At 41.8% G+C, this 23,856-nt stretch overlaps 2 protein-coding genes across 4 annotated transcripts in view; both read left to right on the top strand.

Moving 5' to 3' along the window:
* Positions 1–818: 818 nt before the first annotated feature.
* Positions 819–3,753, top strand: btf3l4 (basic transcription factor 3-like 4). 2 transcript variants are annotated; one of them, XM_053683031.1, is made up of 6 exons: positions 819–867; positions 2,551–2,613; positions 2,749–2,862; positions 2,979–3,180; positions 3,276–3,335; positions 3,422–3,753. In XM_053683031.1, exons 2-6 carry the CDS (start codon positions 2,560–2,562, stop codon positions 3,466–3,468), a joined length of 477 nt encoding a protein of 158 aa, XP_053539006.1. In that variant the 5' UTR covers positions 819–867; positions 2,551–2,559; the 3' UTR covers positions 3,469–3,753.
* Positions 3,754–3,939: 186 nt separating this feature from the next.
* Positions 3,940–23,856, top strand: part of zfyve9b (zinc finger, FYVE domain containing 9b) — a 24,358-nt gene continuing 4,441 nt past the window's right edge. Inside the window, exons 1-15 of one of the 2 annotated variants that reach the window (XM_017477653.3) lie at positions 3,940–5,122; positions 5,789–6,464; positions 6,909–7,008; positions 7,120–7,271; positions 10,500–10,623; positions 12,065–12,187; positions 12,791–12,946; positions 13,099–13,323; positions 13,827–13,909; positions 13,998–14,102; positions 14,318–14,468; positions 16,095–16,175; positions 18,265–18,427; positions 18,605–18,710; positions 18,806–18,982. In XM_017477653.3, the coding sequence (XP_017333142.1) occupies positions 5,958–6,464; positions 6,909–7,008; positions 7,120–7,271; positions 10,500–10,623; positions 12,065–12,187; positions 12,791–12,946; positions 13,099–13,323; positions 13,827–13,909; positions 13,998–14,102; positions 14,318–14,468; positions 16,095–16,175; positions 18,265–18,427; positions 18,605–18,710; positions 18,806–18,982 (2,253 nt within the window). In that variant the 5' untranslated portion in view covers positions 3,940–5,122; positions 5,789–5,957. Of the gene's footprint in view, positions 5,123–5,788; positions 6,465–6,908; positions 7,009–7,119; positions 7,272–10,499; positions 10,624–12,064; positions 12,188–12,790; positions 12,947–13,095; positions 13,324–13,826; positions 13,910–13,997; positions 14,103–14,317; positions 14,469–16,094; positions 16,176–18,264; positions 18,428–18,604; positions 18,711–18,805; positions 18,983–23,856 lie in introns of both variants that reach the window. The other variant, XM_017477651.3, reaches the window with a different exon arrangement.

The raw sequence follows: 23,856 nt of genomic DNA, 5'->3' as shown, positions 1-23,856 counted from the left end.
ACAACTGTATATAATAAGCACAATTACTATTTCACCCAATTTGCATGTGATTGTTTTTGGTATCAGCATAGCAAAAATAGTTTTAAAACAAACAAACAAACAAACAAACAAACAAACAAATAAACTAACTAACTAAAAAACAATAAAAAAAAAACAATAAACCACCAAGAGGTGTATCTTGTATGACATCTTGTTTGTCAAATATATGTAATCTCTGCAAAAACAACAGCAGCAGAAGAAGCAACAACAACAACAACAATAGCAGCAGAAGAAAAAGCAACAACAACAACAACAACAACAACAACGAAATATGTGAATATCACTTATGACTCACTTATCACTCATGACGTCATATCCAGAAAAATAACATTTCTAAATATTTCAGTACTGGAAAACTTAAAGAGAAGTGATACTGTTTGAAATTTCTGCATGATGTTCATCTTTTACTAACGTGTATGTGTGTGTTGTCATGTGTTATGAATCTATACAGCCTCCATAAATGTGTGTTAAATGGACTTGTACACTGAATGATACCATGAATGAAGGAGGAAAAAATGGACTTAATCGTGCCTGTGCATGAAAAGTGGAAATGTCCTTTAATGGCCTCTCTTTTGTTCCTTGTGCGGGAATTGAATGTGTTCCCTGCTGTTTTAGTGACCACAGGCTGTAATAAAGAGAAGAACAGATCAGTTGTGTGCTTTCAGAGTTAACACCTCTCCACAGTGTTCCTGTTCTCGCCAGCAGAGGCAGCAGCGCCGTGACCCCATTGTACGCACGAGCAAATAAAATACAGTGACGTCACAGTGTCATCATTTCCGCCTTCTTCTTTTGTCGCATGCTTTTCTGACCAGCTGTAGGGGGGAAAAAAAGGTTTGTATTTTATTGTATTTATTTTACCTGGAAATCTGAACATTTAATAGCGTTAGAGTAGTCAGTAGTAAATAGTACGCGTAAGGCTGATGTGTTTAATCTGTCTCTCGGCTACGGGAAGTCTATGAAAGTGTTGACACTGCGAATTGTTTTCATCCTGGATGCAGTTAGCCTTTAGCGAGTTTACTTAATAGCGACTTAACGCTAGGGATCCAGTTAAACGCTGGTGACTGCCTCGAATTCACGACGACGCTCTTTATTTTTAAATAAATATATTTATACGAAGAGAGATAGCAACATTTTAATCAAGCTCACATTCCAGCGAGCTAATAGGCGGCTAAGCTACATTAAGCCCAAACCAGACGTTTCCCCGTCGTTCATTCAGAGCTCGTGTTAGCGTCCCCGCTAACAGCATTGGTTAGATTATTACACAACTTTCTGCGACAAACGGATAGTTACGATGCTGAAATCTGATTGGTTGGACCGCGTTCGAGTCCGTTAAAATCCACGATGCACGCACACCTATGACCGCATCACAACGATTGATTTCTGTATCAATGCGCCAATTTATTTGTTTATTATTTTTTTATTTTTTAAACCAACAAACCGTTCCAGTACGAGTCAGTCATGTTGCACCGAATTAATAATGGAAACGGTAGAGCAGTTTTTTGCGGGTATTATTTATAATAAATGCGATTGTTTATTTAATTGATAAATATTAATTTCATAATTTTGTTCTTAATTTAAAAAATAATAATAAAATAAAAATAAACCGTATTCCCAGTCGTTAAAGCATGTTCACGTTATGTTGCCTAGCAACAAAGGCTTTCTGCTAACGGACTACATTGCGTGGTGGAAGAATTTTCTAATAGCAATTATTCATAATAAAATGATTTATTGGACACGTGTTTATTTATTTATTTATTTATTTATTTATTTATTTATTTATTTATCTATGTTTCATCATTTATGTTCTTAGTTTGGTGTCGGTTATGAGTAGGTCACTGGACAGTATAGTTTGCCTCAAATATAACGTAATAGTGCAGGAATGTTTAGGCAGTTTTTATACAAAATTTCTATTAATATGAAACTAAATGATATTTCAGGCACTATGTCCAAATATTGTTCATTTTTTTCTCTGTCGACATAGTTCCCAAAGAAGCCACAGCTCCATAGTGTTGTCATGCCAACGCACAGACTGATTGACAGGCCATAGAAATGGTTTTCGAGTAACAAACTATTGCTAGAATTGGAAATTTACATAGCGAACACAGACAAGTGAACTGTCCCTGTGCTGTTACACTCAATATCAGCACTCTGACCAATCAGAATAGTGCACTGGCGCTCACTTTTATACAATATAAATTATTATATAATGTTTTTATATATAACAAATCCTTGTCTGGCTAGATTGCTTGCTGTTTTTCCTTGCTAAGATAGCAGGGTAAAATTACATATTTAAAAAAAATAATAATAATCCATGGATTCTACAAATAAAATTGAAAGTAATGTTGAGTCCTGTATGTATGTATTTATTTATTTTTAAAAAAAGATATCTTAGCTAGGGTTGAAGAGTTAAAGCTCAGTTTCACGCTAATAGTGTGGTGGTGGTGATCATGTGTGATCTCGGTAATCGTATGATCTGAAGCTCAACAGCAAAATGTGATTACATTTTTTCCAGAAGACAAAATGAATCAAGAAAAACTGGCTAAACTTCAAGCCCAAGTCCGAATAGGGGGCAAGGTAACGTGGACCTTTTTTTTACGTTGTTAAGTTTAGCCTTAATCCTGGCAGCCATCACACATCATATAGTATTTCTGTAACTAATTATTAGACATCAAACTTTTTTCCTAACGTTTCGGTGTCATCTCTTGTCAGGGAACAGCACGTAGGAAGAAGAAGGTCGTCCACAGAACGGCAACGGCAGACGACAAAAAACTTCAGAGCTCTTTAAAGAAACTTGCCGTGAACAACATTGCTGGCATTGAGGAGGTAGGGTTCTGCTGCTCTGTTCGGCTCTCGAAAGTCACACCCATATGATTACATCCGAGTAACGGTACCGCTCAGGGAACCGACCTTGGGTCTAACTTGTACGGCTGTGATTGCAGGTGAACATGATAAAGGACGATGGTACAGTGATCCACTTCAATAACCCCAAAGTGCAGGCATCTTTGTCTGCAAACACATTCGCCATCACCGGCCATGCAGAGACCAAGCAGCTGACAGAGATGCTTCCCGGCATCCTCAGCCAACTCGGTGCAGACAGTCTCACGAGTCTGCGCAAACTTGCCGAGCAGTTCCCCAGACAAGGTGGATGAGAATTATGCACAGTAGGAAGATGTTTCTTTTTTTTTTTGTATTCATTACGTAACTGGCCTATGCTCCCTCCCCTTGTCTATTTAAAGTTCTTGACAACAAAGCCCCCAAAGCAGAAGACATCGATGAAGAGGATGATGACGTCCCAGGTAGGACATATCGAATTTAGGTTTTGTACGAATGTGAAGAGCTATTTCCCGAATCTCCATGCCCCTGACGCATTTTCTCTCCTCAGATCTGGTAGAGAACTTCGACGAAGCATCGAAGAATGAGGCAAACTGATTGCACGTCATTAACTGGGACTGCAGTTCAGGACAGAACCTGTTGCAGTATTTTAAGTGAGATAAGACATATCAACACTACCCAGCAACCCAGAGACTTTTGTATTTTAAATTGGCACTCTTGCCCAGATAATGCTCCTCAGCCAGTCTCTCGCACAAGAAGATGGTAACATTATGATATGGCTTATGGTTCTGAACGAATACCGTATCGTCAGTCTTGATCAGGATTGATGGAAAACTAGTCTTAATTATTTTTGTCAACGAAACAATAAATATCAAAACCTTTTATTGTTGTTATCTTTATTGCTGCCTAAAGAGTGTTCTGTGGAGTTGTTCGGGCTCAGACCGAAGCTGAGAAACAAGGAGAAGGATTATTATTCTCAGCAAAGAGGGTCTATCACTTTTACTGACGTGTCTGGACACCGTAAGATTGACAACAAATTATATTTTCATTTTCATTCATGCTTCAGGAACTTCTTTATCCTGGTCCGAGTCGTGGTGGCGCTGAAGTTTTATACCGGGCATGGGGTGGGAATACAATACAACCTACGATGGGACACCTGTACATCACAGGGTGTCCCACACATACACACTTTCATATAGGCTGGCTTTTTAGAGTTGCTAATCCAAGTCTTGGCCGGCATGTTTTTGAGAGACTAGAGAGAACCCAGAGTAAACCCACATTGCTGCAGCACTACCATGCAGATAAGACATGCAAAATAAAATTTTTCATTGGTATTATTAAAGGTTTAGATAAACATTCCACGTTAACGTGAAGTTGCGGCGAGCTGCACGTTAAACCATTTAATTGGTTATAAAATTATCCGCAGTCTTGTAAGACTAAAGCTTGTAAACACCTGACCATCACACCCATATGTGGTTCTTCCTTAAACTGTCCCACAAAGATGGAAGCACACAGTTGTCTAGAACGCCTTCATATGCTGTCGCGTTACAGTTTCCCTTCACTGGAACGAAGAGGCCCGATCCTGTTCCAGCATGACGATGCCCCTGTGCACAAACCGAGGTGACGACATCGTTGCCAAAGTTGTAGTGGAAGAACTCGTGAGCCCTGACCTCAACCCTACTGAACACCATTGTTCGGGGATGTACCGGATCGCAGACCTCCTCACCCGACATTAGTGATGCTCTTGTGGCTGAATGATCACAAATCCCCACAGCTATGCTCCAAAACCTTCCCAGAAGAGTGGGGGTCGTTATAATAACAGTCGTGATGGTTAGGTGTCCACAAACTTTTGACCATACCATGTGTTTCGAGGTCAGTTCTTGCATTACACCTTTTAGTTTGAACCGGAAGCTCGATGCAGTAATGGGACGAGCCGGGGTCGTTGCCTTGAGGACGGGGGTATAATCAGAGGCCAGCCTTGCAGTAGATCTCGAGCGCTGTGATCTACTGCACAGCGGCACATCCCTGAAATCAGCTGTGCCATGGACCTCATTTCTGATGCCTGCTCGGGTGGTTTACATTGATCCAGGTCGGTGCGGAGTGCTATCTTGAAGGCATCACTCGTGGTAGGAATATTGAAGGGAAAAGAAAACCCAAGGTCAGAATTGTTTCCGTAATTAAAACGGATTAACGGCGCGCGCGCTTCGGTGCTACAGGACACGCGACTGTCGCATTGCCGCAGTCACTGACAGTAGGTGATGTGTGTGTGTGTGTGTTGCATGTGGTATTATTTCAGTGAAACTGTCTTGCACCGGTTTAAGGATTAAAATATTCTTCCCCTTTTTTTTTTTTTTTTTTTTTTTTAAACCCTAGAACAGATTTTAGCTTCAATCTCGAGAATAAATGTCGAGATGCGTTTTGGACTTCCGGTATAGAGCAGATGCTGTGCGGCTGTTTTAGTGGTAATAAGTGGATGGTTTATGCTGTGCATGAAGACATGATGGACATGTATGTGTATATATGTGTGTATATATATAGGCTATATATATATAAGGGGTTACCGGCTTTCTTCCCCGCATTCACGCGCCTTTCCTTTCCGTTTGCACATTATGGCGCTTGGTGAACGGGTGAAAAATGATTGTGCGGCAACAACGAGTTGTTTTCACGCTGATTAAAACCTACAGCTTGCACATCACATTATTGCGGTATTCATGTGCCAATAAAGCAACCAGAGCTTAGCTCAGCACATTCTGGGCCGCATGGCCAAAAAAAAAAAAAAAAAAAAAAAAAGCGTCTCTGAATGAGGGTTGCCAGATCGTGCAGACTTTTTCCCATCACCGTCTTTGCATGAATTGTTGTATAGTGGCGCTGATGAGCAATTGCGTTGTGCATAATTGCTCACTGTTCATTCATACAGGAGGGAATGCAGCAATGAGACTCGGAAGAAGCTGCGTTGTGAGTCACTGATAGAACACGTCCTCAGATCATGGCTGATTTGAGGCTGGATGCAAAGATCAGTGTGACGTAACGCAGCCCTGAAGCAATGCTGTGCGGCTTCTCGGACCTCTCCGGACTCTGCTGAGAGAATGAGGCAAGCAGTGAGCGCCACGCTCTCTGTGTGGGGCGAGAGGCGCTTGGGTTACACCACTCTAAACGACTCCAGGGAGGCGCTGCTGGAGGACAGCTGCCTGATGCCTGGGCTTAAAGAGGACTCAGTTGTGGAGGAGAAGGAGCTGGCGGATGGTGAGCAGGACGAACAGGAGGCAGTGGTGGGATCCTCACCGTCCACACCTCCGGCACTGACCCAAGGTGACGGACCTGCACCAGAACATCCGGAGACCAATGCGCTTCCCTCGGCTCTCCGATGCGAGCCGAATTCAGGCCGTAGAGGCAGTGTGAACATAAGCGCACCCGAGAATGGGTCCACGACCGTGAGAAGGGGGTCCCTCGGTGCCCTACTTGTGCAGCGTTGCAGTTCTCTGGGCTCTACAGCTCCACAGTGGGTCCCGGATTCTCAGGCACCAGTGTGTATGAAATGTGGCTCCAGATTCTCCTTCACAAAGAGGAGGCACCACTGCAGAGCCTGCGGGAAGGTAACGGACTGACATGCTGTCATAAAATCCCTGTGTAAAATAGTGTGACTAGACTTGTATTTAGAATCATTTCAAGCAGAAGGGGTTTCAAAGTAATGTAGGCTAAGTCTCGTTGCTTAAATAAACATCTTATTTGGGCGACATCACCTCCGCAGTACTGAAATGCACAGTTTTCATCTATGTCAACTGGCAGCTCAGATTTGAAAAAAAAAAAGAAGGCAGATTTCTAGAGTTAGCCGTTTTTGCAGATATCGCAGGCAGGTATCCATTCTTGAAATGAGCCATTACCGAATGGCTGCTCTCAGAAAGGCTGCAAAGTGAACTTCTGTATTAGTGGTTATGTAGTGTGCTAGATATCAGTTGTGGTGGGGAGGGCTGGTCTGGGTCCCATGATGTACAGCAGTATCTGTTACACTGTGTTTGTATGTTTGTTTTTATCTGCAGGTGTTCTGTGTGGTCTGCTGTGACTTGAGATTCAGGTTGACTCACCTGGGTGGGAAAGAGGGTCGGGTCTGTGTCACCTGTCACGCTACTCTCATTAACAGTGGGTATTTGAATAGAAAGCACTACCTTCGTCACTGTATAGTTTGTTATCCAGTTTATTATCCATGCGTATTATGTAACATCCACCTTATTGCGTGTGTCTGCCTTACAGAGACTCTTCGTAAGGAACAAAAGAAAGTGTGGTTTGCTGACAGCGTTTTATCCAAAAACGAGACGTCTAGTGCCAACACTACTCCAACCCACAGAGATTCAGTGCAGACACATGCACCTGCAGCAGCTCATGTGGTATCTGCAGACCTGTCTGTAAGCTCATTTTTGCAATCAGTGAAAACTCAACAAAAAACAAAACAAAACAACAACAACATTGTTTTTATTATACTGAACAGCCATAAAATTAAAACCACCTGCGTAATATTGTGTAACTCCTCCTTGTGCCACCATACCTGTCGAGGCATGGACTCCACGAGACCTCTGAAGGTGTGCTGTGGGATCTGGCACCAAGATGTCAGCAGCATATCCTTTTAAGTCCTGTAAGTTGTGAGGTGGGGCGTCTATGGATCGAACTTGTTTGTCCAGAACGTTCTACAGATGATCGATCGGATTGAGATCTGGGGAATTTGGAGGCCGAGTCGACACCTTGAACTCTTTGTCATGTTCCTCAAACCGTTCCTGATCACTTTTTGCAGTGTGGCAGGTCGCATTATCCTGCCGAAAGAGCCCACTGTCATTAGGGAATAGCGTTGACATGAAGAGGTGTACTTGGTCTGTAACGATGTTTACATAGGTGGTACGTGTCAAAGTAACATCCACATGAATGCCAGGACCCAAGGGTTTCTCAGCAGAACATTGCCCAGAACATCACACTTCCTCCACCGTCTTGCCTTCTTCCCCTAATGCATCCTGGAGCCATGTCTTCCCCAGGTAAGAGATGCACACGCATCCGGCCTTCCACGTGATGTAAAAGAAAACGTGATTCATCAGACCAGACCACCTTCTTCCATTGCTCCATGGTCCAGTTCTGATGCTCACGTGCCCATTGTAGGAGCTTTCAGCGGTGGACGGGTGAGCATGGGCACTCTGACCGGACTGTGGTTATGCAGCCCCGTACACAGCAAGCTATGATGCACTGGGTTCTGACACCTTTCTATCATAGCCAACATGAAACTTTTCAGCAATTTGTGCTACAGTAGCTCTTCTGTGGGAGCCTTTGCTCTCCACGTGCATCAACGAGCTTTGGGCGCCCATGACCCTGTTGTCAGTTCACTGGTTATACTTCCTTGGACCAATTTTGGTAGGTACTAACCACTGCATACCGAGAACACCCCACAAGACTTGCCGTTTTGGAGATGCTCTGACCCGGTCTTCTAGCCATCACAACTTGTCCTTTGTCAAAGTCACTCAGATCCTTAAGCTTGCCCATTTTTTCCTCTATGCTGTCAGTCATACTGATGTCAGTTAGCTTGGGCTCATAACACTAACTAGACACCATGGGTTTCTTCAAGGTAAACAGCCAAGCCAGTGTGAAAATCCTATATCCTTGGCTCCAAATGAACGGTGCTGATTATTTCTGGCAATCTTTTACTGCAGGGTTGACCATAAGCTTTCTCATAGTGGCTGACTCCCCTGTACTATCTCCAGCATTCGTATAGTGGCTGATTTCTCTGCAGTGCCTCTGACACTGTGAATCATGGTGTCATCCACTTGTTTGCATTGGTGGTACTGCATGACTGCTTAGACTTCCTGCTGTGGCTCATTCTCTCACACCCACATTTATGTCTCTGGTGGCAGATACTCCAAGAAATTGACCTTCAAGATCTCTTTTTTTGGTCTGTCTTTGGCTACATCCTCCTTTACAAGGATTACAAGAATTCTTATAATCCTTTGGGGTTATAGTACATTTTCATGGCTAAATCGTAGGGACGGTATTAAGATTTGTGAGCAGTGCTACACTGAAGTCTTCATATACATGTGAACACGTTTCTTCTCCACGTTGATATATACCTCCAAAGAAGTACCGGCGCGGTGATTTTATTTATTCCTCTAACCGCAGCCATGTCCACGCCACCCCCTTGAACTGCAGCAGGTCATTCTCGATATCCTGCTCCGCTTTCTGATAAACGGTGTCTTCAGTTCTTTCATTATTACTTTGGATGGGATTTGCTGGGAGTTTTTTCGGCACACTCATTTGGGTGACTCGTAGAAATGCCCTTATCAAAGAGGTCCAGTGTGGTGCCTACCTCTGAGAATGGTATCTCCTGCTCTGTAGCTCTGTCTGTCGTGGAGACATTCTCTACTTCTTCTTTTACCTCTGCTTTCTCCTGTTCTAGCACCAGAGACTGGTTCTCCTTTGGAGTAGGCAACCTGTCCTTTTTCTTTGCCACTGCTACCAGCAAATGGATAAAGAGTAGGAGAGTTTTTAAAGTGTGTTTTTGAAACCCACAAGGTGGTGGAGTCATTGCTAATAATTTAGTGCAGGAACCATCAATGAGAACCATCAATCAAAAAATATCTTTAAGTATTTACAAACCCATTTTGACTATTATGCTACTTCTGCAGCTGTAGTGACTGTAGTCAAGTGTTGTCTCTGTAGTAAAAAAAAGTCCATGCTGATCTCTTAGATAACTGGGACAGACATTAATGGACTCCACCTCACAACAATTTCATCAGAAACAGCAAGAGACAACCATGCCTTCTTGTAGTGACTTTATAGTAGCGTCATGCTGTTGAAGGGAAACATTTTCTTGGTGCACATCCTACTTGAACTCTAGCCCAGCAATTCCAAGTACCTCCACTGTTAAAGGTACGCCAGCATACCTCTGGAAGTGTTGCTCCTGTTATGTCTTCTTGAGCCCTTTGACACGGCTTGAGTCACGGCTCCAGCAATAGCTACAAATTCCTTGGTCCCAAAATCTGTACTTCATCTATGGTTAACTAGTTTGCCTGTCCCTAGCAGTCCACCAAGTATAGGAAGGGTTTCAACCCAGATGTAGGTTAGCCAGAATGTTCTCCACCATCTCTATGCAAAAGGTGCTGGTTACCTGAAATGACCTGGTCTACCTGGTGTGTACACTACAGTATGTTTTGATGGTAGAACTATGTGCTATTCGGTGTCCAATACTGTTGGGAGGTAGTTCCAGTGAATACTCTGCACTTTGGAAGCATTGGGTGTCATGGTGGTGCAGCGGGTATCGTCGCCGTTTCGTAGCTCCAGGGGTTTCTGGTTCTATCCCGAGCTCTAGTTGCTGTCGGTGGATTTCACATGTTCTCTCAATGTACAAAAGCGATTCTTCCTGGGTCTCTGGTTTCCTCCACCTTCCGAAAATGTGCCAGTCGGAGGATTGGCAAGACTAAGGAGACTTCAGGGAAAAATTTAAATACAAAAACAATGTAGGAAGTCTTTCAGACTTTTAAACAAAGTATTTCCATGCAATTTAGTAGCATGCAACTGCAAATATAACAGGCTGGTGAAACAATTCGGTTGTAGAAGCTCATGTGAATAACATATATGCTTCTTTTTTTCCTGACCTCTAGGACATGCCAAACTCTCCTTGTTTGGAGCATCAGGAAGTGGTTAACAGTCCCAAAGGGAGCTCAGCTAAGCCCTTACCACATAAAGGGCTTCCCCCCATCCTCACCTCTACAGGAGTTAAAGGAGGTACAGTATGAATGTCCTCATATAGCAAATAACATCAATGCATGAACAGAACATGTATATATGGTGTCCAGTGTCCTCCTGGCTCCTTAATTTGACTCGTTTTTATACTAATTAACAGGAAATGTAATTCAAATGGATCTACGCAAAAACTTGAAATATATTGTCTCTTTTTTTTTTTCAACTGGAGAAGAAGAGAAGCTACAGTTATTAGGTTTAAAAAAAAAAAAACTACAGTCAATGTGAAAAAATAAGTACACCCCATGGAAATTGTTGCCCTTTTTTTTTTTTTGGCATATTTGGGACGGCAAACGTTTGATCATCTTTTAAACGGTGCCTATTAATAAAGTTGATATAATCGAACAAAACACATGAAAATGAGCTTTTTCAATCATTTATTCAACAGAAATATCAATAGATGTGATATTCGTCTGTGAAAAAAGTAAGTACACCCTCGGCCTCAGAAGCTAGTAGCAGAAATAGCTTCTTGTAGGCGTTTTGCATAATTGTCCACCAGGTTTGCCGGAATTTTTGACCACTCTTCCATGCAATATTCTTTCAGCTGCAAGGTGTTTGAGGGTTTTCTTGCATGTACGGCCCGATTCAAATCCCCCCACCACATTTCAATGGGATTCAAATCCGCGCTTTGACTAGGCCGTTCCATAACCCTCTATTTCTTCTTTTTGAGCCGTTCCTTGGTGGATTTGCTAGTTCGCAAGGGCGTTGTCAAACTGGAATAGGTTTGGGCCTTTTAGTTGCAGTGAAAGAAAATGACAACGCTACAGTATACAAAGACATTGGTTACACTTGTGTGCTTCCAAATTTCTGGCAGCAGTTTGCTCAGTGGGACATATGGGTGTGATGGTCATGTGTCCACATACTTTTGCCCTTATTGTGTCTATTAGGAACTATTAAAAAGCATGTGACATAAAAATAAATCCTGCTGTTACCAGCTCGTTCAGTCTGCCATCCACGAAGATTTCTATAACAGTGGTTTTCAAAGTGGGGGCCACCAGGGGGCGCCTGGGGGGCCTCAACAATTTGGTGTGAAAAATAAATAAATACATGATTTTTTTTCAGACAACCACGCACACACATACACACACACACACACACACACACACACACACACACACACACACACACACACAATCAATTCCTAATGTAATGTTAAGATGTAATTATTAATAAAAAAGAGGGATATATTCAGAAGTCTATATTTTAATGTGTTTTAAAGACATCTTGCAAAAGGGGGGCCTCGGTCAAATGTTAATGCTATTTTGGGGGGCCTCGCCCTGGAAAAGTTTGGGAACCCCTGTTCTATAACATACCTACCCAAATAGACTTCAAACATTATACTGACACTTACAAATCCTAAGTGTTGTTTGAGTTCTGTGTAATTACTCTGTGAAAGGTATTGGCCTCAAGCAAATGTGTTTTGTAGATTACACAGTGGAGGAAAAGCGGACGGAGACTTCATTGCTCGAGGAGTTGGAGCAAGGCCAGACCGAACCACTGGTATTTGTCCTCAATGCCAACCTTCTGGCTATGGTGAAGATCGTCAGCTGTAAGTCTGACTCCACTGGTCATGACCTGCGTTGCAACAAAACGATCTATTAGTTCCTATGATAAGATTGCAATACACCAAATAGAAGACGATTCAACCTATTACTAGTCATTTTTAAACAGTTTTCATATTATACTGGCAAATAATTTAGCTTCTTTCTCGAAAGAAATGCTTACAATGATCTGCGAATAAGACTATTTCAAGTTTGAGATTAGTACAAATGTCTAGAAATTGGTTTAATAATCTCATATTTTGTTTGTAATCTTATAATGGGAAATAATCGATATGCAACATGACTATATGCTAAATATTTTTTCTTTGCTAAAACATCATTTGTTCAATGTGATTAAGGAGGAGTGTAGTTCTGGTGGATGTGGGTTGTGTGTGTGTGTGTGTGTGTGTGTGTGTGTGTGTGTGTGTGTGTGTGCACAGCTGGAGACATGGATAGGAATATCTTTGAGCTTGTGGGGACATTTGGCTGGTCTCCACTAGGAAAACATGGCATTAATTAGCCACATTAATAATTATGTCATTGAAAGGTCCTCACAAGTATAATACGACAAATGTCCATGTCCGTGTGTGTGTGTGTATTTGCTTCTACAGATGTAAACCGGAGGTGCTGGTGTGTGACGTCTAAAGGAATGCATGCCGTGGGTCAGCCAGAGGTAGTCGTGCTATTACAGTGTTTACCAGAAGAAAAGAGATTCCCCACAGACATCTTCAATCACTTCATTCAAATCTACTGGGATGCACAGACAGGTAAAGTTTGCTCCCAGAATGAAATGACTTTGAAATGCATTTTGTTCACTGAACTCTTGTTTACTATAAAAAAAAATAAAATAAAAAAAAAACGGGTGCGATGTTGTTCAGATCTACAGACATATTATTCTCTTGTTTGAACTGTTCAGCAGGAAAGCTCTTGAATCATCTGAGTCATTCGTTGGCTGCACGAGGCTTTCTGGACAGCGAGGAGCATGCTGGGTTTCTCTATGTGCGTCCCACGTTACAGTCTCTGGACGGGCTGCCGCTGCCCCCCCAGCCCTTCCTGTTCGGCCTGCTCATTCTCCGGGCTGAGAGTCCCTGGGCCAGGGCCTTCCCCCTGCGCCTCATGCTGCGTTTGGGAGCCGAGTATAGATGTAAGAACTTCCGCATTGACTAATGACTTCTATTTATAAATGGAAGAAAATGTCCACCGTATGATTGGGAGATTATGAGGTCGAATCCTAGTGAAGCCACAAGCACCCGTGGTTCGAGGTCAAGAGAGCAAAATTGGCTCTGGTAGTAGCTCTGGTATGGGATTTACTCACTCCCCTATCAGTCATAGCAGCACTAACCAATCAGGGACATCTGTATACTCATGTATGTGGAAGAGAGCAGTTAATGCTTTTCTGCGAGTGTCTTCAACTGCCATGTGATGCGGCGGTTGGCTTCATGTTTTTCGGAGGAAGCACGTGCTAGTCTTCACCCTCCCTGGTAGCTGTCCTGTGATAAAGGCGAGCTTGCTAGGTGGGAATTGGAAAATTGACCAAGCTGGGAGAAAATCGGGTCAAACAAATAAAAATAGGGATAATTAATTCAAGTGCACAGTACACAGTCGGCCTTGGTGTTGCTGATTGTTGATGTCTTCTCTGTCCTGCAGTCTATCCCTGTCCTCTGTTCAGTGTACGATTCAGAGAGCCGCTTTTCGGTCAGATCAACAACAGCATTATGAGGCTCCTTGTGGTGAGACTCCATCGTTATACCTCGTCTTACTGCTGTGTTTTAATGCTCGTTATGTTATATTTAATGTCTCCTCTGGTGTAATCTCTAGGATTTCCGTTTTTACCGTTACACGTTGCCGGTAGTGACGGGGCTCATGGTTGATTTGGAGGCACGGAGCACGTGCATCACGATCCCTAAAAGCCGTCACGCTGAGGTAAGTTAGCCCACCGAACCGCTAAACAACTTCTCTAATGCTGTTCATTTGTAACCGGGATAATTAAATGTCTCCGCCTGATATAACGATGGGGATTTAAGAGTCCCACTGAGCATAACGTGAAACCCCGGAAGATTCCATACCGAGCTACTGTTTGCACCTGTGAGGGCACGCGGTTTAATCAGGTTACGTCTCTTCTCCCGTTGCTTGCTCAGCTGCTGAAGGTGCTGAGTAAGTCGAATGAGAAACTGCTGGCGATGGGCGCTTGCTTTAACGAGCGTGCCGACTCCCACCTCATCTGTGTGCAGACTGCAGACGGACAGTACCAGACTCAGGCGATCAGCATCCACAGCCAGCCTCGCAGAAGTGAGCAAACACTACACACGTCAATGCGAACACAAACACACACGCTGAGAGTCTGAGAGACAAACGCACACGTGTTTACGTGAAGGAATGAATTAGGCTCCGCCCACCGGAGAGTGTCAGAAGGTTTGATTCTATCTGTTGTTAATATGCACGTTCAGGGAAAAAAAAAAGGGACTAAACTATATACATACTTGACACTAGATGGGAACACTCAAGGGTGACTTTAGACTTATACGGGGTAAAATGAGATTAGTTTTCCATGATGACAAATCACCTGATCCGTTGAAGGGTTTGGCAGCAGTAGATAATTATAATTATTATTAATAAAAAATCAATAAAACAGCAACAACCCTGATTTGTGGTGCAATGTTGGAAAAATAAATAAATAAACAAAACAAATTTCTGACTAGCTTTAATTCCAAACGTGTTAAGTGGTACAGAAAATGGATGGATGTTTTAGTTACTTTTTTTTTTTCTCTGTAATTTATCAATAGACCAAAAATATATATATATATATATCCACCTCAGCTATATGTTACATTTTTTTTTTCTATGTGAAATTCACTACCAGTGAAAGGATCCTTATTTCTTAAGATTATAAGAACATGCTATGAAAGAACATGTATGGAATTAAGCAGTGAGCGAGAAAAGTCTTAAACAGATCAAAACGATCTGATGTATTTTAAATTCCTAACAGAATTCCTGACGACGCTTTGTATAACTCCTGGAATGATCTCGACAAGCTTCATGAGGGAGCTGCTCCCAGGAGGCTATTCATAAAGTTCCCCAATAGGACAAGCTTTAGCTGGAGGCTTCTCCTAAGTTCATACTTCTCTGGGGAAACATTATCATTTTAAGTAAACCTTCAAAAATGTTTGTAAGAATGAAAATACAGAAATGAAAGGTAAAACCAGCATGAAGATTCGTACTGGCTGGGCCACCAGAACAGCTTCAGTGTGCCTCGGTATTGACTCTACAAGTCTCTGAACTCTTCTGGAGAGATGAACCCCCTTCTTCTGATATATATTCAATAAATTAGCGTTTCGATGATAGTCGTGGAGAGCGTCGTCTAACACGTCAGTCGAAAGTCTCCATAGGTGGTCAGATCTGGTGACTGCGAAGGCCATCGTTTATCTTACTTTTCAGAGCCCTCATGGCCTCTAGATGGGGAAACATGGTCATCCTCGCAGAGAGCACTCTCATCAGGATAGAATTATGTCATCTTAGGCTAGGGATGAACAGTCAGAATAACTTGGTGTTGATTTGCTGTAAGCCTGCTATCTCAGGACAAGTGTCCCCAAACCTCGCCAGCAAAATATAGTGAGTCGAAACATTTTCCTGGTAGTGTATATCAATCATTCAAGCATTTCTCTTCGTATTGTCTTTTGTGCAAAAATCTAAATGACAGAATTGATATCAAACAGGATGGAAACCACTATTAAGGTTGCTAGGAATGTTGATGTTTTCGATCGCGTTCAACTTTGGACCAACATGTTCGACAGCAATAACGATCACCAGGGGGCGTCAACAATACAGTTGAACGACTCCTGCATTATAGTAATGTATTCTCTGCTGCTTTATAATCAGACCTGTATTAAAATGAAATAATTTTGTTTTCTGTCTCAGTTACAGGCTCCTGTTTTTTTGTATTCAGTGGTGCACTGAAGGCTTCATCAGGATACCTGGCCAAATCCAGCATTGTTGAAGGTTTGCTGTTTCTATATTAATTTAAGTGCCGTCTTGTTGCAGCGCATCACGGATGCGTCTTGGTCGTTACGGTGAACCGGTGTTTATTTATTTATTTATTTATTTATTTATTTATTTATTTATTTATTGCTGAGGTTTGCCAAAATTGCACGAGTGTAATAGCAGTGATAATGTGTGTATTTGCTATATGTATAGAAATGTGCAGGACAGTCAATTAGAGCAGACAGTATGCGTTTAATTTAATAAAACAGTGACCCACGTTTGTGTGGCGGTTTGTCATGATATAATTAAGTGGAGAATTCATTGTACTCATAGATATATGATGGACAACCATAAATATAAACATTTCTAAGCCATTATATGGTTACATTTTGCTAAGAACAAAAAAGAAAAGGTCTGTAGATTGTGGTACAAGGTCTGTCAGATAGATGAGATGAAGATTAATTTTTGTAAGGGGAAAAGGAAAATATGAAGAAAACTCGGAAGAGTTCATGATCCAAAAGCGTTTGACTTTTATCTGCGAATCATAGTGGCCTTTTGTGGCCTTTCATTTCTTGGTCAAATATGTTCCTAAATGTTCTTGGCAGACTAACTTAATCTCACACCTAAATCTTATCAAGTCTGACCTTCACGTACTGAAGGCAAATCAGAAGGCAAAAAGTCCCTGAAACGATTTGAACTGAAAATTGCACCATTACAGGTCGGGCAGACCTTCAGGGAATAAATGTGTTCGAAAGATTTTAGTACCGAGCGTAAAAAAAGACGTATGTCTCCAGAATTATTCGATCATTAAATGATCTTGCGTTTAATATTTTGTGACACCTGCCCTGGAGAGAATGACACGACGGAATGACACGAGTCTCGTCCTGTATTCGCTAACAACGGTGGAGACATTTTGAAGGAGATATTGGTTCATTCCTCCATGAAGAACATTTGAAGGTTCTTTATATTCATAGGATTGTGCGTGTGAACGTCCTTCTTCGATTTTCAGGTACATTGAGACGTTTACAACCTTTTCCTGTGCTCATTTGAATGTAGGTGAGCCGACATTTTATTGAAAGCTCTAGCCAGGTCTGAACCATCTTCTGGGACCTAATCATTAATAATGCCGTCAATCTTCACAAGAGCCCCAAAACCACCAGCTACAAAACAGCGCCAACGCATCAATACTCCACTACCATATTCTACAGTGGCTTTCATGTGCTGTTCCTTGCTTGGAGTCCCCAGGCTGAAAGGTTTCATCTCATTTGACCACGATACGTAATGCCAATTGTAGTTTATCGCTAATGACGCTTGGTGAAGTTCAGGCACTGTGTTCTGTGCTCTCAGGATGGACTTTTATTTATTTATTTATTTATTTATTTATTTATTTATTTTTGCAATGCTTCAGCACAGCTTGTCGTTATAAAAGTGTTGTTTGAGTGACAGTCGATTTTAAAACTTGACAACGCAAGAATGACTGAAACTGTACATGTACATGTGAAATCTGTGATGTTTGGGCTCTTCCTTCACCATCCTACTCACTGTGTGTGGGCATATTGTGCTCATGGGTCCAATTCCTGCCTAATATTTAGCTGTTTCAAACATGTGAACCTTTTTTTTTTTTGGTTATAGCCTTAATTGTGTTTGATAAACTTGTCTCAGACTTGTTGACATTTGTACTTCGGTTTTGGGTATCGGTGTTTCTAAATACGTTCTTGGTCTCTGCTGAGAATCTGTGTAAAAAAAAAAAAAAAATTTAATAGTATTAAAAATATTTTTTTTCATTCTGTATGCACAAAGTTTGATCATTAATTCCTTCTTCTAGAAAACATGACCTAATCATTATAGAAGTAACGGCTTGTCCTCGAAAACGATTTGGATTTTGGTCTCAATCTTGACTCGGTCTTGCCTTCCCTTTGACTTGGCCTCATTCCCCTATTGACTCTTGATCTCGGACTTGTCTTGAAGTTGACCTTGGTGGTTTTGACTATAGCGCTAGCTCACAGTGATTGTTTTATTTCATCTCAAGTCTACAAGTTCACCGTACAAATATTTACAACAGCATGTGTTCATACTGACATTGAGAGAGTGACTCTTTTCTTCTCAGATGGATTGTTGGTGCAAGTGACGATGGAAACCATGCTGGAGTTACGGCGAGCTCTTCGAGACATGAGAGACTTCACCCTGACCTGTGGGAAACTCCACCAATCAGACAGACAAGAATACGTGCACATTCGGTGGCAGGATGAAGAGCCACGTTTCAATAAGGGGTGAGAGACAGAATTTGTTCGCATAGTTATGCGTATCCTTACCATGGTGCAGGCTTCAACTGATAAATAACCAAATAATCAGTGTTACTGTTTAATTACACACGTTTATTGTATTACACCAGTGGGTTTATTGCTCGTCTTTTCCTCCACCTGACTTCACTCTCTAATGATTCACAGCATAATCAGTCCTATTGACGGAAAGTCTATGGAATCAATAACTTGTGTAAAGGCCCACCAGAGATTAGAGTATAGAGCCAGTGGAAAGGTCATACGTTGGACAGAGGTACACACACACTATTGTTACCATTGATGTATCTGTTTCATATTCCGTCAGTGGTTTTATAGTGTGGGGGAATTGACCGATTTTTGACTTCATAGGTGTTCTTTCTTCAGCGGGAGGAGCCGTCTAATGGCCCGAACAGTTACGCCAATCATAACCGTCTGACAGAGCGCCTGGCACGAGCGTTCTGCCTGGCACTGTGCAATTCTCTGAGCCTGCTAAAAGAGGATGGTATGACCAAATTAGCACTGCGGGTCACCCTGGATGGACAGAAGGTGAGAACACTGCTGAAATAAATGACACAACTTGTATAATATGTAAAGACTAAAACATGATGCTTGGGCATGTTGTTATAGCAACCTAGTCACTGATGGGGTGGTGTGATGAAACACGCTTTATTTGTTAAATTATGACACGTCATACTTTTTATTCATTATGCTAAAGTTAAGCCTCTCATTTTTTCCCCCACTTTATTGAAATTATTAAGACAAAAAAAAAAAACGAATAAGCTCGTCATGTTAGGAAAGAAACTGTAAAGCTGACAATCCTGAAGACTTTGTCAGAAAACATCAAGGTTTACCTCGGCCTACGGATCTCTGACACTGGAGACTCCTTTCACAGATGTTAAACAAGCATCTGCTCACAGAATTCACCACCATATCAACAATTATACATGTTTAAATGGAGCATCTGCCATGGTTCTTTGTATATCATCACACATTGGGCTTTGAGTAAAACTGTGTAGACTAAAAATGTACATCGGATTTTCAAACGTTTCCTAAGCACTGGTTTGTCTTTTAATATTCCCGGGTGTATGTTAATAAATGAGAATGAACTGTAAATTACAGGGAGCTTGTACACCATAGCTGATTTGCATTTGGTAGCACCCACAAAAACGTGCAAAATGGCTGCTAAACAGCCCAAAGAGACACATTTCTCTGAAGCAGAAGTTAGAGTACAGAAGTAGAAGTACCAAAAAAACACAAAATACGGAGGGAAATTCCGGAGGTGAATTTGGCGTCGTCCATCCAGTGCAATACAAGTTAAAACAAATAAATAAATAAATAAAGTTTTACTCTGCCACTGGGGCTGGCCAAACTATGACACATGCTGTGGCAGATGGAACCGCCTTATAATGTTCATCCTCAAAAAACAACAACAACATAACAGTCTCTAAATATCCGTTACCTCCGAAGGGTATCATGCGGTAGCTCGTCCGCTAATGTCAGTTCTGCCATTTGCACTGCATCAAAAGAGCAATAGATGTATACGAGATGATGGATCAGGTTTTCAGCTTTCATTTCCTCATATTTACATATACATGTGTTAAACAACTTAGAACATGGCACCTTTGGTGGCCACCTACTTTTTAAGCCAGTAACCCACCGACACCACCAAACTGTTCCAATGTTTCCCTCCTGTTATGAAGTCCCTTCTTGTGCTGGCAGTGTGTTTTCGATTGTGGACTTTCTGCATGATGAAGTTCCTCTCAATTAGATTGGATACAGTTCTCTGTAAATTGGAAGACAGGTTCTTTCTGTAGACTTCTGAAGTCATTCTGCTGCTACCATCAAGGAGTTACATCAGCAATAAAGATCAGTGAGAATGTTCCAGAAGCAGCCATGCAAGCCCAAGCCATGACTCTACCTCCACCATGTTTGACAGATGAGCTTGTATGTTTTGGGTCATGAGCAGATCCATTCTTTCTCCACACTTTGGCCTTTCCATCACTTTGGTAGAGGTTATTCGTGGTTCCAGAACTTTTCTGGATTCATCTCTGTTAATCTTTGTGAATTCCAATCGGGCTTTCTGATTCTTACTGCTGATGAGTGGTTTGCATCTTGTGGTATGGCCTCTAGATTAATGCACTTGAAGTCTTCTTTGAACAGTGGATTGTGATACCTTCACCTCTGCCCTGTGAAGTTTGTTGGTGATGTTACTGACTGTTGTTTTTGGGTTTTTCTTCACAGCCTAACAATATTTTTGTCACTAACTGGTCTTGTTTTCCCTGGCTGACCTGTTCCTTGTTTGGTTATTAGTATACCAGTGGTTTCTTTCTTTTTCAGTACATTCCAAATCGTTGTATTGGCTATGCCCAATGCTTGTGCAATGGCTCTGTTTGATTTTCTCAGCTTCAAAATGGCTTGCTTTTCTCCCATAGACAGCTCTCTGGTCTTCATGTTGGTTTATTCTTTCTAACAACAAATGTAGTCTTCACAGGTGAAACCCAGCACTCAAACCAAGAGTAAATGTTCAGAGCTATTAATTGTTTAAACAATCAATCTAACAGGGCACACCTGGGTAACAAGAAACACCTGTCAGTCACGTTCCAATATTTTTGATCACTCAAAAAATGGGTGGGTTCAAACAAAAGGTACCATGTTCTAAGTTTTTTAACATATCTAGATGTAAATATCATATACATACAGTATCTCACAAAAGTGAGTACACCCCTAAGTGTAAATGTCCAAATTGGGCCCAAAGTGTCAATATTTGTGTGGCCACCATTATTTTCCAGCACTGCCTTAACCCTCTTGGGCATGGAGTTCACCAGAGCTTCACAGGTTTCCACTGGAGTCCTCTTCCACTCCTCCATGACGACATCACGGAGCTGGTGGATGTTAGAGACCTTGTGCTCCTCCACCTTCCGTTTGAGGATGCCCCAGAGATGCTCAATAGGGTTTAGATCTGGAGACATGCTTGGCCAGTCCATCACCTTCACCCTCAGCTTCTTCAGCAAGGCAGTGGTCATCTTGGAGGTGTGTTTGGGGTCGTTATCATGCTGGAATACCGCCCTGCGGCCCAGTCTCCGAAGGGAGGGGATCATGCTCTGCTTCAGTATGTCACAGTACATGTTGGCATTCATGGTTCCCTCAATGAACTGTAGCTCCCCAGTGCCGGCAGCACTCATGCAGCCCCAGACCATGACACTCCCACCACCATGCTTGACTGTAGGCAAGACACACTTGTCTTTGTACTCCTCACCTGGTTGCTGTCACACACGCTTGACACCATCTGAACCAAATAAGTTTATCTTGGTCTCATCAGACCAAGGACATGTTCCAGTAATCCATGTCCTTAGTCTGCTTGTCTTCAGCAAACTGTTTGCGCTCTTTCTTGTGCATCATCTTTAGAAGAGGCTTCCTTCTGGGACGACAGCCATGCAGACCAATTTGATGCAGTGTGTGGTGTATGGTCTGAGCACTGACAGGCTGACCCCCCACCCCTTCAACCTCTGCAGCAATGCTGGCAGCACTCATATGTCTATTTCCCAAAGACAACCTCTGGATATGACGCTGAGCACGTGCACTCAACTTCTTTGGTCGACCATGGCGAGGGCTGTTCTGAGTGGAACCTGTCCTGTTAAACCGCTGTATGGTCTTGGCCACCGTGCTGCAGCTCAGTGTCAGGGTCTTGGCAATCTTCTTATAGCCTAGGCCATCTTTATGTAGAGCAACAATTCTTTTTTCAGATCCTCAGAGAGTTCTTTGCCACGAGGTGCCATGTTGAACTTCCAGTGACCAGTATGAGGGAGTGTGAGAGCGATGACACCAAATTCATCCAAACCACACCTGCTCCCCATTCACACCTGAGACCTTGTAACACTAACACGTCACATGACACCGGGGAGGGAAAATGGCTAATTGGGCCCAATTTGGAGATTTTCACTTAGGGGTGTACTCACTTTTGTTGCCAGCGGTTTAGACATTAATGTCTGTGTGTTGAGTTATTTTGAGGGGGCAGCAAATTTACACTGTTCCACAAGCTGTACAATCACTACTTTACATTGTAGCAAAGTGTCATTTCTTCAGTGTCGTCACATGAAAAGATCTAATCAAATATTTACAAAAATGTGAGGGGTGTACTCACTTTTGTGAGATACTGTACATATTTACATATTTCCTTAATGCCATTTAAGCCTATATGAAATGACGGGTCTAAAAATTATTTAATTCGTATGTGTATTTGAAATAAATAATCGATTTGAACTTGACAGTGTAATCTGTATAGAAAAATTCAGTAACCCATTGTAAATTATAAGACACGAAGCCGATCAACTGAGGTTTACATTAGTTAGTCTTCTTACGTGTAAATTTACTCGCACTCTGACTGATTCATTTTTGTAAATACCAGATTTACCCGATTCACTCTCAAACAATTTATGCATAAATCCGTTCGTATCCGGCTCGATAAATGAGGGCCAATGTGTGTATCATGGAAAACACAACATAATAGAACAAGTGCATTAATATAAACTTGTCATTTATCTTGTAGCTGTGCTGTTATAGAAAATGAATCAACACCTTCTGACCAATCAGAATTTATTTATTTCTTTGTATGTTTGTTTATTCATTTTTATTTAATATATCAGTGGATATTAAAAAAAATTCGACACACCCTTGTTAAAATTTTAACCTATTCATTTAAGTGAAAAGCAATAAGAATCGGTTTAGGGGAAAATTTTAAAAATAAAACATGTACTATACCCAGCGTGCATACGTGTGCACACCCTTTTATTACTGGGAGCGTAGCACTGTTCAGAATCAACCAATCACATTCAAACTCATTAGTGTACACCTTCCTTCAATTAAAGGGATTGATTAACCCCCAAATAAAGTACAGTTGTCCCTATAGGATTTTCCTGACATCTTCTTGGTAACATCCAACTAGAAAAGCCATGGACCGTAAAGGGCTTACAAAGCAGGTACGGGATCTTCCCTGTTGAAAAATCAGGAGTAGATTGGATGGAACACTGTAAAGATAAGAATCAACAAGTGGAGAAAATATAGCACAACAGTTACATTAGTAAGAACAGGACATCCCTCTAAACTTGATGAAGATGAGGAGAATACTGGTCAGGGAGGCTGCGAAGAGGCCTACAGCAACATTGAAAAGAATTGCAGCAATTTCTGCTAAGTACTGGTTGCTCCCTACATGTGAACAATCTTCTGAATTCTTCATATCTCTGGGCTATGGGGTAGGGAGGCAAGATGGAAGCCTTTTTAACCTTTAAAATAAATAAAAAAGTATCCAATCTCCCCAAACCATATGGAATAATGTGTTACGGTTTAATGAGACCAGAGTTGAACTTTTTGGCCATAATACCAAAAGATACGTTTGGCACAAAATAGACACAGCACATCACCAA

This window comes from Ictalurus punctatus, chromosome 10, assembly GCF_001660625.3.
Source record: "Ictalurus punctatus breed USDA103 chromosome 10, Coco_2.0, whole genome shotgun sequence".
Classification (NCBI taxonomy): domain Eukaryota; kingdom Metazoa; phylum Chordata; class Actinopteri; order Siluriformes; family Ictaluridae; genus Ictalurus; species Ictalurus punctatus.
The sequence above is the reverse complement of the archived record's forward strand: the minus strand, read 5'-3'. Positions and strand labels throughout refer to the sequence as shown.